The sequence below is a fragment of the Vidua macroura genome, chromosome 6 (genome assembly GCF_024509145.1).
Source record: "Vidua macroura isolate BioBank_ID:100142 chromosome 6, ASM2450914v1, whole genome shotgun sequence".
Taxonomy (NCBI): domain Eukaryota; kingdom Metazoa; phylum Chordata; class Aves; order Passeriformes; family Viduidae; genus Vidua; species Vidua macroura.
The window spans coordinates 58,596,151-58,612,027 of record NC_071576.1 but is presented as its reverse complement, the minus strand read 5'-3'; the positions used below and the strand labels follow the sequence as shown (position 1 = coordinate 58,612,027).

General features: G+C 43.2%; 1 protein-coding gene across 2 annotated transcripts in view; it reads right to left on the bottom strand.

Annotated features, from left to right (window-relative positions):
- The window catches only part of LUZP2 (leucine zipper protein 2), a 135,416-nt gene that overhangs the window by 49,994 nt on the left and 69,545 nt on the right, over positions 1 to 15,877 (bottom strand). For both annotated transcript variants that reach the window (XR_008437432.1, XM_053979204.1), the window contains exon 6: positions 3,084 to 3,146. Coding sequence is in view for 1 of the 2 variants with exons in the window: in XM_053979204.1 (XP_053835179.1) it covers positions 3,084 to 3,146 (63 nt within the window). In the remaining variant the exon portion in view is untranslated. The remainder of the gene's footprint in view (positions 1 to 3,083; positions 3,147 to 15,877) is intronic.

The window sequence follows — 15,877 nt, the reverse complement described above, 5'->3', positions numbered from 1 at the left end:
AAGCCTGTGATGAAATTAAGAGTCATAAAGGTAAATGCATTCAGTGTAAGTCAAAAACATGTGTATGAACTGTAACTCTTTGTGATAAAGTTTGGTCATTTTGCAGATTTTCTGGGCTTCGAGGAAGAGGACGTCTTAATAGAATCAGACAGAAAAAATTACCATTAAACACAGGTCTCTAAAATATCAGGTCTGGTAGTATTGCCTTGGCATGTGTCCCTTTCTGTGTCCTGGAAACATCAATGTTTGCATCACTCTGCCTTCGTCTTTCCAAGGCCCTGACTTCTTGGAGAAGAAATCCAGCCATGCAAAAACTGTGCAGGGTGACAAGCACGCTCCTACTGATGCAACTAGACAACAAGGAATCACTCACTATCTGTGTCTCTGTCTGCATGCAGCCTGAGGTAGCAAAACGAAGCAGGAACTTCCTGGTAGGCAATTCTACCCACAAAAGGTATTGGATATAATAACTGAAAGGATACTGAGTTCACAGAGTTGTTATGCTTGGTGAGCACAGTACTTAATTAAAAACAGAAAATACATTGTGTTTCTCTGGCTGGCACAATTTAACTGGCAAAATGACCACCAAAAAAGGATGCTCCAGTAGCATTTCTGTTTGTTCCAACGGTAACAAGCTTAATAGCCACAAATTTGCCAGGATGATTCATAAAGTAAAAGATTCTCACACTTTGAAATACACTCACAATCTGCTGTTTTGACTATTACTTAATATATGTTTAATTTTCTGAAGATATCTGACTGCCAGGGCTTGTCACGCTGTAATAAAATTAAATTATCCTTAGGCTTCATCCTTAGATGCAAATATTAAGAGAGACACAATCAGAGAAAAGATCTTCAAGTTAATTACCAAAGGTTCAAATATTATGTGGCTAGGTGTGGTGGTTTGAACCTGTCTGGATGCCAGGTGCCCACCAAAGCCACTCTATCACTTCCCTCCTCAACTGGCCAGGGAACAGAAAATATAGCAAAAGCTTCATGAGTTAAGGATAGAGAGAGGTTGCTCACCAATTACCATCATGGGCAAAACAGACTTGACTTGGGGAAACTAATTGAATTTATTACTAATCAAAATCAGAGCAGGATAGTAACAAGTAGAAGAAATCTTAAAAACAGCTTCCCCCCTCTACTTCCCAGCTTCTACCTCTTCCTCCTCCTTCAGCAGCACAGGAAGAGACAGGGTATGAGGGTTATGCCCCCAGTTAATCACATTTCTGTTGCTGCTTCCTCCTCAGGGAGAGGATTTCCCCCTGCTCCATCATGGGGAAATGCATTTCCACAGGAAACTGTCCTCTACAAACTTGTTCAATGTAAGTCCTTCCCATGGGCTACATTTCTTTACAAACTGCTCCAGCATGATCCCTTTTCATGGGGTGCAGCCCTTCAGGAACAAGTTGCTCCAGCAAGGGTCCTCCATGGAGTCACAAGTCCTACCAGGAAACCTGCTCCAGCGTGGGTTCCTCTCTCCATGGATTCACAGGTCCCTGCTCCAGAACTGGTTTCCCACAAGGTCACAACCTTCTTTAAGGGCATCCACTTGCTCTGACATGGGTCTCCTCCACAGGCTGCAGGTGGATCTCTGCACTCCTGTTGGTCTTTCCAGAGGCTGCAGGGGCACAGCTGTTTCACTATGGCCCTTTACCCACTATGGCAGGGGAATCTCAGCTCCAGTGCCTGGAGCAGCTCCTCTCCTTCCTTCTGCACTGACCTTGGTATCTGCAGACATGATTGTTTCACATATTCTCACTCCTCTCTTCTCTGTCAACAATTATTACAGTGCAGTAACTTTTTTCTTTCCTAAATATATTATCACAAAGGGGTTACTACCATCTCTGACTGCCTCAGCCTAGGCCAGTGGCAGGTTCATAGTGGAGCTGGCTTACACTGGCAGTGTTGGACACAGGGGAAGCTTCTGGAAGCTTCCCAGAATAAGCCATCCCAATAGCTCTCCCCACTACCAAAACCTTGCCTTGCAAACCCAATACACTAAGAAAAACACTTGAAAAAGAAGGGTATTTGTACACACTGCTGTTTTTTAAGCAGTAATGAAGGGAAGAAAATACATCTGTATTCCTACACTGTGACATGTTTAAGACCAACAGTGGGGATAAAGGAAGATAAGAGATTTTGAAAGACTTAAAAAAAAAAAGTACTCCTAACCCTATTATTTCCTACCTTTGAGAATTTATCAGAAACTTGACTTCCTAAATACTGATCTCTAACTTAAAAGGTAGAGACTCTAATGAAGAAAATGGATTCAGTCATCATTAGGAAAATTTTAGTACAGAGGAAAATTTTTGTTCTTTGGTTTCATTCTGGCAAGGTGCAATAACCTTAACAGAAATTATATATGCAAAAAAACTAGACTAAAGTAATGTGAGTAAATCAGATTCACATGTAATGTTTTTTTTTTGAAATGAAAAGAAAAGTAAGGGGATTGCTTATATGAGTGCAGGTACTTCTACATTGAGGAATTTGCCAAAAATAGGGCTTTTGTATCATTGACTATCTCACTCTTCAGCAGAGGAGAGATTTCTTTCCCTCAGTTTCGTAGTGACCTTTCTTCCCTTGAAATAATGAAACATTCTGGGACTCAGTAATAATAGATCATTCCTGTCTCAATGTTAATTTCAAACAGGCCTTTGGCAATTCCTGGCTTAGTGCAGACATGGAGTTCATGTAAATGAAATCAGTTTTATGTATGTTATAAATGAATGTATCTATAGAGTTATATCATAGGCATACCTAGATGATTTTATTTGTCTAAAACTTGAGTTTGCAACTTGCTTTCTAGTACATTTGAGCTGCTTCTTGTGAAGTCACAAAAGTGAGTTGGGATGACAGCACTTCAGGAACACTCACCATATAAGCATAATATACATTCTATATTCTGGTGTGTATATATATATATATATATACACACACACATATATATATATATATATATATATATATATATATATATTCTTGTGTATATGTATAATACACCAGAACCTCAGTACAAAACACTTTGATGCAAACTTTTTGGGTACATTAGATTTAGAACAGAGAGGAATTTTCCTTACCTCTTCTGCATGCATTCCACAAAGCTTGTTTCCTGACAAGAGCTTGTTTTTGAGGCTTTTGTTCTGAGAGTGGGACAAAAAAATACAAAATATTCTATTAGTGTTACTAAAATATTAAGGGACCCTTTAACTATTTCATCAATACTGGCTTTATTTTTTATATGGATAACATCTTCAAGTCACCAACAAAGATATAAACAAAACAAGAGAGATTAATCAAGGCACAGTATCCTCTTACAGAATTCTTAAAGGCATTTGCATTAAAATTTGCTTCAACAGGAACAGGAGAGACCTTCCCAGAACACTGGCAACTGAAAGCAATTTAGATTTAATATGCTGAGGTACAAAAGGGCAGAAAAAAACCTCTAATCCTTGCTTGGTATCAACTCCATAGCTCAGTATCATTTTCTGTGAATCATTTTAACAACTGAGTAAAAGGGCCAAGGTCTCATCACTTGACCTTGATGATCAAAATCAAGGGATATTTCTGCTAAATTTTATAATTTAAAACTGCAAGTAATAAAACCAGTAGGAAGTTAGTTACCTGAAAGCATTCTGCCAACTCAATAAGGTTTTTCATGTAGGAGTTTTAAATGTTTTTCTTCTCATTTTTGGGGAAAATAACAAACCCTGACAAAATTAATTCTTCATAGTAATTATTTTTCCAGTCCTCACTCATATTATCCCGTAACTGACAGTCAAGGGTGAAGATTTCTCTGCAGTGTGAACATCTTTTAAAACTGGTCAAAACCGTAAGTATTCAACAAGCAGATCTACAAGTGCTGAACGTAACATGCTTAACATGAAAAAAAAATTAAGACTCCAAAAACCAACTACTCCTGTGTTAATGAACTGTAAATATACAAACAGAAACAGAACCTACTACATTTCAGGAATGTATGTTTCTTACTGAACAGAAATAGCTCTCCTGTACCTTGTGCACAAGAACAAGCTGTCATTAGAGTAAAAAAAACATAATTCCATCCAGTTCAAATTTAGGTCTGCATCCCACTCAAACACTGGAAGCTTTAATTCCAGAATTGGAAGCTTTGAGTTTCTCTTGAAAAAAAAAACCTTTTTTTTTAAGCAAATGCAAAGAAACTAAAACTTTATTTGAAAACTCATTTTCACTATTCCAAAATAAGGAGGAGATCTGACATAATTTCACATTTCACTGCAGAAACAATACATTTTTCCCAGTTGTTTGACATGGATGCCCATAGTTCTCTGATACAACAGAAAGGAACTAGGATGTTATTTTGAATGAGACCATCCAACAATCCAGATTCTATCTTTCAAAACATGATTTGCAAAGAGCTGGATGTTGCTCTAGTGTCACAGTCAATTACCTATTTTAGTTCTTTGTTTGAAAATTTATGTTGTAACTCACCAAAGAGAAACAGACTGTTGTACTAATCACTACAGAAATACAGAATAAGACAACTGGCTCTGAAAAAATGGAACTGTATAGCAGATACAAGATGAACAAAGGTAAACAAAATAAAAATCAAAGACATGAAGCACACCTGACTCACCAGGGGTACACCTAAAGAACCATGCTGTACTTGTGAACACAAAGTGAATGTGTTTTACACACATCTTAAGGGTTTCACATAAAGATCAGCATCACCTTTTGGGATGATGTTAAAACAGATGTGCCAAAGGCACTGTTTCATTAGGGACTTGCACTTAATTAACCCAGGATATCAAGTCATCCCTTTGGTTTGACTAACTCATTATCCTCCAGTCCCTCTACTGACTGGTGATGGTTGGTTCAGTAGCACTCTGTCCGTATTTCAGAAGACAGAATGAATTGTAATCACCACATTTTGATTCATTTATCTTCCTTTTGCCCAGTGTAAACTATTGTAAGAAATAACTTCTACAAATGCATTAATCTTTTGTAAGTAATTTCTACACTGGCTATTTTGAGAATACCATGCAGTAACCCAGAATGTGAAAAACTGCGTGGCAACAGGACACACAATGTACTAGACAGTTGTCACAATTTCCACATTTTGTGCCAAATAAACCCAAAAGTATATAGTTATATATATACAGAATTTGTCTGTTGGAATCCTGGATGCTGAGAATTTTAAACTTTCTGTGCTTAAAGGCACAGACCCACAAGAGAACACTGCATTTGACCCGAGGTCATGGAACAGGCTTTTAAAATTGATTAATAGAACTGGGATTACGGATGTGTAGTTGGTTAGAAGTCTGTAATATCACAGGGTGGAAAACTTAAGAGTTTGGGATTTTAGAATATAGAAATAAATATGAAGCAAGATGGAGGTTTTAGGGCAGAGGCAGGTTGTTCTTCTTTACCTTCTTCCTTCTTCTCCATGGGTTTAGGTGGTGTTTTGTGATTGGACAGAAGAGTCCGCATTGCAGGCTTCGGGGGATCAGTTATTGGGTTAAAAGGGAAAATAATCTAGGTGTCCTTTCTTAACTGGACAGTTTTAAAAGACCTTGTAACAAGAGTTAGTTAGCCATCTTGTGCCTTGCTAATGAAAAAACTGCTGAATGTACAGTAGTGAGACTGCAACATAGATAAGAAATAAACACCTGAGTCCAAACATGAAATACCGTCTCAAGTGCCTTCAATCCCGACCTCGAGAAATCAATAACTGGTGCATCCATGTAAAAGTCGCAGCTCACTAAGAAGAAACTGTGCCAGGAACCCTTGACAGAAACCAGAACTCAGGAAAACTTCTCCTCAAATGAACATCTCAGTGTTTGGACATTTGGAGAACCTGGTGGAAGGAGCCGATTCCAAGGTCACAGCATGGACCAGACCCAAGAACTGCAGACCCATGAGGGTCAGGTAAGCTGTGAAGGAATCAGGATGGGGGTAATCTCTCAAAAACTAAATCAGATGTCATTAATAATCTAGAAATACTGATTAAATAGCATCCAATTCGATTTTCAAGACAGGAACTGGTACTTTTGCTATCCTGGGTGAGGGAGATGTGTCCAAATATCTCTCGCAATGAATTACTTGATCCAAATCTGTGGGAAGAGGTAAATACTAAGCTTTACCACGCGGCTACGCGTAAAGGCAAAAATGCTGTGAGACTGTTTTCAGTTGGCAGAGTTGTGCATGAAGTTATACATGCGGCAAAAGGCAAAAAATCCTTTGCAGAAGCTGCTTTGCAAACATCTCAGCAGCTGCAGGGCGTTTGCTCGCAGGCTGGAGACCAAGAAACCTGCGGCCCCCACAGGGGAAGACTGACCCCCCTGTCCCTCCTGAATTACAAGAGGGAGGTCTTGTCCCTGTAAATCCTGGCGTGGAGTCATCCCCTGGTCCGGGGGAGGTGCCCAGTGGGGGTGATCGGCCCAGGCAAAGCCCGAAAGGGACCCAGGGGGATTTCCAAGGATGAAACTACTGGTGCGGGACGCGGACGAAGCAGGCACGGCACTTTTCGGATCCCTTACATCTGGGCGTGTCTCGGAGACAGGAGCCGGGGGGGGCTCGGGAATCCGCTGCTTTCCCCACCCTTCGCCACACCTTGGGGGCAGTTCCAAACGGCTGAAGCAGCCTCCGGAGCTTGGGTGGCAACGCCCCTGTTACCTGGTGGTCCACCGGCCCTCGTCCATGCCCCAAAACCGACGGCGGAAGGGTCTCTCCACCCCCCTCGGTCAGCAGGGGCGGCTGAGCACCCGAGAGATGTCAGCCTTGTCCCGCCCCCGAGCCCCAGGCCACCGCACAGAGGACGGAACCCAGGTCCAGTGGGTCCGACGTTATTCCACGGCCTGGAGCAGCCCCTCCCTTCCAAACTGTGCAGCCTCCGAGCCCGCCCGGAGCTCTGCAGCCCGCGCAGTCAAAAGCGGTGGGAGGGCAGCCCCCCCTGCTCCCGCTCCAGCAGCAGAGCCTGAGAAATTGCTCACCCAGGGGATAGGGGATATTTTAACCCTGCGGAAGTGCTCCCCACCAACAGGGGACCCCCCTGAATTACTGGGGACCAGCCCGAGAGCGGGCGGATCGCTCCCCGGCGCGCAACAGCTTAAAACCGCGAAAAGCTCGCAAGATACGCAATCTGCGCAGCCAGGAGCTGCACAGACAGATCGGACTACGCAAACAGCGAAAAATAAGGAAATAGCGCAGCCCGATGCCGGTGGGGTGGTACCCAGTGCCAGCGGGGCGGCCCCAGCGGCTCCGCGGCAATTTTTAAACGCAACAAACACAGCTTTGTCTTCAGCAAGTTCGAAGAGCCCGGCGGGGACGAGCCGGGAACAGACGGAGGTTGCGGGAGAACAGGGACCGCTCGGACCGAGCGAACAAGGTTCGGGTTCCGGACCGGGGGTTGCAAACGCAAACGGAGAAATCACAATCGGTGATTCACTCATGCTCAAAGCACCAGCGCGAACTCTTCCTTCCCTGCCTGCTTCCTCCCAAACGCAGAACGTGTGGACAGACCACACGGCAACAGCCGCGGTCTGCCCGGGTCCTCGGATGCCCTCAGGCATCTCGGCAGCACCGATGGCCTTTCCCTTCGCACAGTCCGTCACACACCACGGCGCGGTACCGCAGGGATTCCTCACAGACCTTTCCTTTCAGCTCAGAGACTGTACGCAGGATCTGTCCGTACAACAAAATGGCGGCGCCTGGCAGACGTCTTCCGTACGGAAAAATGGCGGCATCCTCGGCGCTTCCGTGAACAACGCAACGTATTTCCGCCGACGCCATTTTGCAACCAGCAAGATGGTCAACCTCCTGCTGCAGCGCCGCCTCTGGCCGCTTTTATATTGCACCTTGCAATTCTAATAATATGCAACAACGAATGCAACCTCCAATTCCTTATTCGGAAGGACAAGGAATGAATACAGCTTCGCAGCCTGAAGAAGGAGCATCTTTGCAGGACACAAACCCACAAAATACAAAGAGAGTATTTGTCTCCTTTCCTCATATTCCAGAAGCCATTTCAAATAATAATACAAAAGATTCTTCAAGAGACACATCCAGTTCTACCAGTTGGACAAAGATTAAGAGAAAAGCATTAGAAGAAAAAGTCCTCGACAGAGCATCAACACAATTAATGGCCATGCCAAGGAAATATGGCAGGCAAAATGCAAATCCCAAATGGATCAGCAGCACCCAGTTAAAGTTCCCAGAAAGGAATCTGAATCCCTGCTGCTGTGGACAAAGAAAACCTACCCATCTTTTACAGAAAAAGAATCTATTTGAACCCTGTTTATGGACAGATGCTAGCATGAAATTATATGATTGCGTCACCTTGCAGAACCCAAATGCAGGGGCGCTGTTTCCGCTTGTACAGCTTTCTACCAAGCAACAGACGATGCGAAATACCTGGAATCTGCTGCACGCCCAGAATCTACTGCAAACTCGCCCTTACAGACCCCCGAGCAACTGAGCACTTTTCCCCACGGGCGGAAGGGCAGGAGCCCGCTGCCCCCCGACCCGGATCCCCGCAGAGGAGACGTGCCCTGAAGCTCACGACCCCCCACGCTCGCCTCCCCGGGTCCTGGAGGAAACAACATTCCCTTGGAGGAACGAGGGGATTTTCGCGGGGAGGAGAGGGAAGCGGAGGGGGACTCCAGGGAGGAGGAGGACGATCGGGACTGCGGCTCAAGCAGACCCCAAGAGACCAGTTCCCAATTTAAGTTACTCCTCGGTGAAGAGGAGGAAGATAATATGTCCTTTTCCGAATTCCTTACACCTGTGCATGTCCCTGAGGTGGAAGAGGGAAGGCTTGAGAAGCCACCCCGCTCTCCACCGATTTCCCCGCTCCATTCCTCCCTTTAGGAGGCGTCACAGCAACCCGAGGCTTCGGTGGCCACCCACAGCCTCTGCCGCCGCTTAGTCTCCGAAAAAGCCATCAGAAGGACCCGCCCCGCCGCACTGCTCGGCTAGAACGGTCCCGGGGCCGGCCGACATCATCCAGGTGCCATCCCCGCCCGGCCCTGAGGCGGGAGCGCGGCACGAAGGGCGGCGCCCACGGCAAGCGGCGCCCACGGCAAGTGCGTCCCTCGTCACCGCTCGCCCCTGCCAGCGGCCTGCGCAGGCTCAAGGCGTGCGCTGCCCCAAGCCGAGCCGCTGCAGCGGCGGCCGCGCCTCGCTGGCGATCCGCGCGGTTCAGCTCCGCGGAGTTTGGACAGTCAGCGTCTCCCGAAGAGGCGCGTCCCATCCCACCCCGTCCGCGCCAAGCGCAGCCTTTCAAAGTGTCCCAAGCCGCCGCAGCCTGTACCACTGCGAAATGCAGCTCACGGCCAGTCCATGGAACAACAGCACCTTTTCCGGTTCCCTTTTCAGATGAACAAAATACAACGAATATATCCCCAGGTGAATGGGAAGTTGTCAGGACAAGTCACATCAGCTACAGCACATTTTCCAAAGACTGCTCAGAAGAGCAGAGCTCAACCCATGGGTGATTCAGAAGCCCAACTCCCACCACCCCAAGATACCACCGGTGAAAATGCTATAACCATCACAGCCGGACAACACATCGCTACACCCTCAGAGATCCCACCCTGCTTTTAGCCCACACCAGGCAAAACTCCAGCACCTCACCTGCCTGCCCCAAGAGCTCGGTTTCCAGGGCAACCCTCCAGCTCTATGATTCACCCACATGTTTTCTGATTTTCAAAAGACTTTTAACAACAGCTCTTACTCCAGCTCAGGGAATGTGCTCGGGACTTCCTACCAACGACACAGTGCATACTTTCCTCAAACCTCCTTTCCAGTGCAAGATGGCAACACCCTTCCTGCATCCTCTGCAAATACTCCCTATATCTCTACATCGATGCCATCTGCAGTGCCACCGATGGAGGGTCCAGCCACTGCATCCTCATTTACCCTGTGTGCACAACCACAGGTGTTCCTCCCCATGCCTCAGACAAGAGGGGGAGGGATGCCTGGGATGCATGCCAGAAGAAGGTGCATCCAGGCAAACTGCAAATCCACCGGATACAGGTATGGATTTGGTTTCAATTCCCAGAAATAACCTGCAAAATGCCTCGTCAAAGAATTGGGCGAACGTCAGAAGGACAGCATTGAAAGAAAGAGACTTTGATATAGCAGACAGAGATAGCATTGCATTGCCAGTGGAATACAAGAGACGAAATGAAAATCCTAGATGGGAACCCCTGGACCATCAGATCATCAAAGATTTATCAGAAGCTGTGAAAACCAACGGCCTTGGCTCACCATATTTCAAACAGCTTTTGAGAGGCAGTTTCAACATTTATGCCTTGGTGCCTTTCGATTGTAGATACATTGCCTTGACAATTTGTACAGATTCACAACTCCTGCTGTGGGATGCAAGATGGTGAAGGGCTCTCGCTCAGCTGAGAAACAGATATGCAGGAGGGCCACACGCAGGTCTCACATTGGCTCAATTAGCAGGAGATGAATCCCGTGACAGACCTGAAGATCAGTCAGCAAAGTTGCCTCAAGATGTGACTGTAGACATCAAAGAGGCAGCACAAAGGGCAGTTTTGCAAATTCAGCCAATTGGAACTCCAGAAGGTATTTACACAGAAGTAAAGCCAGGTCTCTCCGAGCCTTTCACTTCATTTATCGATCGTCTCACGCAGGTGGTGGAACGACAAGTGAGTGATGAAGCGGCAAAGCCACACTCGGTCCAAAGTCTTGCTTTTGCAAACGCCAATGCAGAATGCAAACGTATAACAAACATAATTATCGCCATGCCTGGTCAACCAACCACGACTGAAATGATAGAGGCATGCAGCAAGGTAGGCACACCTCAGCACACTGCAGCCATTCAAGCAGGCATTTGGACAGAACAGGTTGGAAAAATTCTTCAAGAGCAGAATGAAGAATTTTCAAGAACGCTCGAGGCGCTTCGTCCAGCTCTTCAACAGGCCAGTTCCACAGAAGTGATGGCAACAGCATTTGCCAGAGGACCATGCCTCAAATGCTGAAGATATGGACACGTGGAAAATAACTGTCCAGAACCAGCGAAAAGCACGAGAGCGCCAAGCCTTTGCCCGAGATGCAGAAAAAGGGGAACACTATGCAAATCAGTGTTATTCCAAATATGATATAGATGGAAATCTTTTACTGTGAAAAATGCTTCCCGGGGAGGGAAACCATAGTGTAAAGATAAAATTATTAGTAAGGATTTAACTACCCAAAAATGTCTCTGAAGACAGAGCATATGGAACACGTCAATCAGATCCTGTCTGTAGGGTCATCACCTTACTCCCCAATGGTTCAGACTTTTGGAGATTGTTGGTATTGAGTTTGTAACCTTTGTTATTTTTGTTTTTTACAAGTAATATTGATAAATAGTGATTGTTGTTAATGTTATATGAATGCTTTAAAAAGGTTGTCTTAACCCCTTTGTTGCAGTGTGATGCCACCTTTGGAAGTATTTGGGCTTAGCCCAGGTGTGTCAATCACTCCTCCTTTCCCCACCCTGACCCCTGCCAGCACTGTCTGTCACTCCCAGCATTCCAGAAGTGTGTCGAGTGATTGGGCAGATTCAAATGATGCTCTCTACCCCTGGGGGGCACTGGGCCATCCAGGTGTCCTTTGTCCCTTGAGACCTCCTCTCCTGTACCTGGTTGGTGGGCTCCCTACCCCGTCCCTCCTCCCATCCCCCAGGTAAAAGAGGGAGCAACCAAGCTGTCCAGTTCTGTTGGAGCTGTTGCCAGAATAAAACCTCTGGATTAAAACCCTCCATCAGAACTGACTCCTTTCCTTCACCATAGCCTTAAAGCTTCTCCGGCAGAGGAAATCCTGAGGAAAGTGGACACTCTGCGAGAGGAAGCTCCATCCCACCACCACTGGAGCTCTGGCATGCCTGGACTTGTCTCCACATGCCCAGCTGCAACAGCCAGCTAGCCCAAAGTGTCTCTGGGGTGAAACACCACAGTTGCCGCTATTTGGTTCAGCAGCAGGGCCAGACAAGCCAAGGCACGTCCTGTCCTCAATATTGATAATATCAATACCCCTTCAAACACTTCCTGTTGATAAGCTGATTATATAATGTGAATTCTCTGATTTTTTTTTTATAAGAATTATTATTAAGATATTGTTGTAGTATTTGCAGCCGGCTTTCATGTGGTTTATTATCTCTCTGTGTGATCATCTACAAGACACGTGTCTCTTCAGGATCCTGCCTTTTTGTTTCTTAACTACTCATATGGGTTTCTTTATCGACTGCTAGTCTCATAACATTCTTCAGTTATTATTACAGAAGTACTCCAGCAGAGTCCAGTTGTAACATTAACTTCTTCTATTTCTTTGTATCTCTATTTACCTCATATTTACTGTTAAATAAAATCCATACTATTGACTAGGGCGTATGGTCTCATTTGTACCTTAATTTGGGCAGAGGCATCTCTCTAACAATTTTAATAACTGGATTGTAACAGCCCACAAAAGTCAGAACTCTTAAAGACAACTTGTTAAACTTGTTAACATGTTCTTCACAGAGCTTCCATACTGAAAATAAAAAGCTTTCTGCCTCAGTCCCTGGGCATTTTTTTTCCTTTTCTCTTACAGTGACATAACATTCCTATATATTGTTAAGGTTCTGATAATATTTTCAAAATGTGAGACTAGACTTAAAGATATATCCATTATATAACCATTGACTTTATCTATGTTGCTTTAAGATCTACCTCCAATATAAAAGCACATAAAAGAAGCTGTAGCGTCATACTTGTTTTGTCAACATGCCTTTGGAACCTGAAGATAAAAAAATCCTTGCTTGCTGGCTTCAAGGGTATATGTTCCTTTCTATTCCTAACTTTCTCTTCTGCATCTGTTTTCCTGAATCAAATGCCAGTAGGCTGGCCAAATAAACACAAAACCTCTCAAGATCTTCGCCCATGTTTAAAAAAAAACCCAGCAATTCCTACTGTAACAGATTGAGCATTTCACCTCTCTAGAGAACGGGGAGAGATTGTGACTACTTTAGTATTCTTAGAAAACAATAATTACAATGCCAATTAGAAAACCTGGACAAAGGCTTACAAAGAAAAGCACTAACTACACACTTTTACAGTTGCAGTTTTAGTTAGTTCCTTTTCTGCAAATAAGTTTTGTAAAAATCATTAAATCATGTAGCTATATATGTGGCATATTATATTTTTTATTTCTCCATCTGATTTTAGTAAAAATCTCAAGAGTCACAGTTTATAGGCATTGTTAACAGTGACAAACTACCCCCAGGTCCAGTTTAGAGGGATTTATTATCATTGTATCATGTAAATTTGAAGTTAGGGCGATTAACATTTATCTGATGAATCATACATTCTACTACCAGAAGGCTAAACTTACATCACCAAAGTGAAAGTCACTACATTTCAGATGTCATTTTTTGAAGTTAGTCTATCTTGATTCCTGGTCATAGAATGAGTGTTTTAATACTCTTATGTTACATTTTATAATTTGAAACACCAGTATTATCTATTTGATTCTGCATCAGGATTTAAACCCAGAATGAAGAAACTATATAACCTAGACATCATCAGTACAAAGCAATTGAAAGCACGGGCCATAAAGTATCTTCAAGCAAAGACAATCACTTTCTCTCTCAGAAAATTATTCTCAGCAATTCAATTCAACACTTTATCTGAGCTCTGACATTATTTCTTTTGTTATGTAAAATAAGATTTTGGGTCTCCTTCCCCTTGATAAATAGTGCAAATCAAACCATGCTAAGCACCTGCTCATCATTTAAACATTTCTCTTATGCACAATACATTAAAAAAACCCATACAAACCCCAGAACACAAAAAAACCCTGGACTCTGGTCAGCAGGAGTGTCAGGGCCAACTGCCAAGATGAATGGTTTTCCATATCCTGTGAAGCCAGAGTGTGCCTTCAGGAGAGAAATCAGAAGACATCAACAGACTAAAATCACATAATTGGATTTACCTGATATTGCAATGCATTGGTATCCAGTTTGCTTTGGATATTAGTTTTATATTTCACAATGATGAAAAATGTTTTCTATCTCATGAAACAGTGTGACTGCTTTAATCCCAGCAGAGTTGGCTGAGCCCTTCATCTTTCTGAGACTGATAAATTGAGTTTCCAATACTTGAGTTTATTAGTTAAGATCCTTAAAAACTGCTTTTCTACCTTTCGTTATGGTCAGTGAAGACACCACGACTTTTTGTAAAGGGTGTTTGCCTTGACATTCTTGAGCATGTTTAAGTTTCTTTTCCTCACAGTTTTTCGATGGCCAAGTGTGTCAAATAGCTGAAAGACTCTGCCCCATCAATGTATTTTAGTAGTGAAGATGCCTATACATATATGTGTATATATATATATATATAGAGGCATCTTCACTACTAAAATGACTTTTCAGATCTGTCTGAATCGAAACTCAGTAAGTACCATTGTCCTTCTAGCTCTGAATTCCTGGGAAAAGCTCACTTTCACTATGGTCAGGCTTCAGCCTCTCTGTGCATTAATGCTCTAACACTGTTATTTAGGAGGCAAGTGCAAAATCCAGAAGCTGACAGCCAAACTCAGTAACCCCAGCAAACACATCACATTGCCACTGCTGTAAGCTTAGACATATTTGGACTGTTTCATGCATTTTGAGCTTTTTTTCCTATAACCTGTCCCCCAGCCTTACAATCTTATGTTACAGGAAAAGGTACTTAAGAGCAAGCTTTCCAAAACAAACAGTATATATTTCTTTTTCTCTGCCTATCTCTGCTAATGCTAAAGGTTGTTTATTTTTTCCTTGTATTTCATGTAGCCCAGCTGACCTGAGCAAGTAGATAAGCAACACACAAAAATCTTCTATTCAAGCTTTAGCAGAAGGTTTGTGTTGGTTGTGATTAGAACAAATGATGTTCTAATCATTTCAGTGATTGCTATGGGTAAACAAATGCTATTTCTAATTCTTTCTGTGTCAGACAGTCTAATTAAAAACAGCAGCATATTAGATACAGAACTCCATTGTACAGAATTTATATCTGCAATGAAAGGCAATTGCCTATGCCATGCAAGGTTATTTAGAGAAAAAACCTAGCAATTCTTGGATCTTTCCTTTTGGTAGTGGTGGCTAAGTGCCTTGTGGATGGTTTGCAGGATCAAGAAAGCAGAACACCTGATTAAGTAGATGTTAATCTGAAGGTCTTTCCATTTGACATTTGTGAACAGAATGATGACAAGATGTTGGTGCTGCTGCAAGCTATAGGTTGAGCTTTAAAAATAAAAATCACAGTGAAAGCTCTATTAAAGTAGTGTTACAGGAATGAATAATGTGCTGTAAACAAATATGTAAATAAAAATAATTTAAATATAAAACACATTTCTGACTTTGAAAAAATTAGGTCCTTTATCACTAGTAGAGTAAAGGGTCATGACTTTCTACAACATCGTTTTTTCTGATGTAACAGCAGCAGGACATGAAACACTGCATTAAGCAGAATTGTAAACATCTGTCTTAAACCAGAAATGACATATTATGGAAGTTATGAAAGGAGAAGGGCAGGAGATGACTAAGGACTATATATATGTGGCTCTCTGTGGAGTCATACCATTCAGTTATGCTTTAATTTTAATAGGCTCTGTGTCCTGAATTCTCTCAGTAGCACTACACTGAATATTGGTTGCTACAGAACTTTTTGGCAAATATATACAATTTTTAGAAGAAGTTTTTCAAGTACAATCTACAGACATCTGAAATTTATATAAGCTGTATTGAAGAAGCTACTACAATATCTTTCAGTAAGAAAAGAGATATTCCTGAGGCAGTTTTACTGGATTGCTTCACATACTAAATGTATTTTCACCATGCCATAGTCATTCAATATACAGAGCTGTAAGTACCTACACA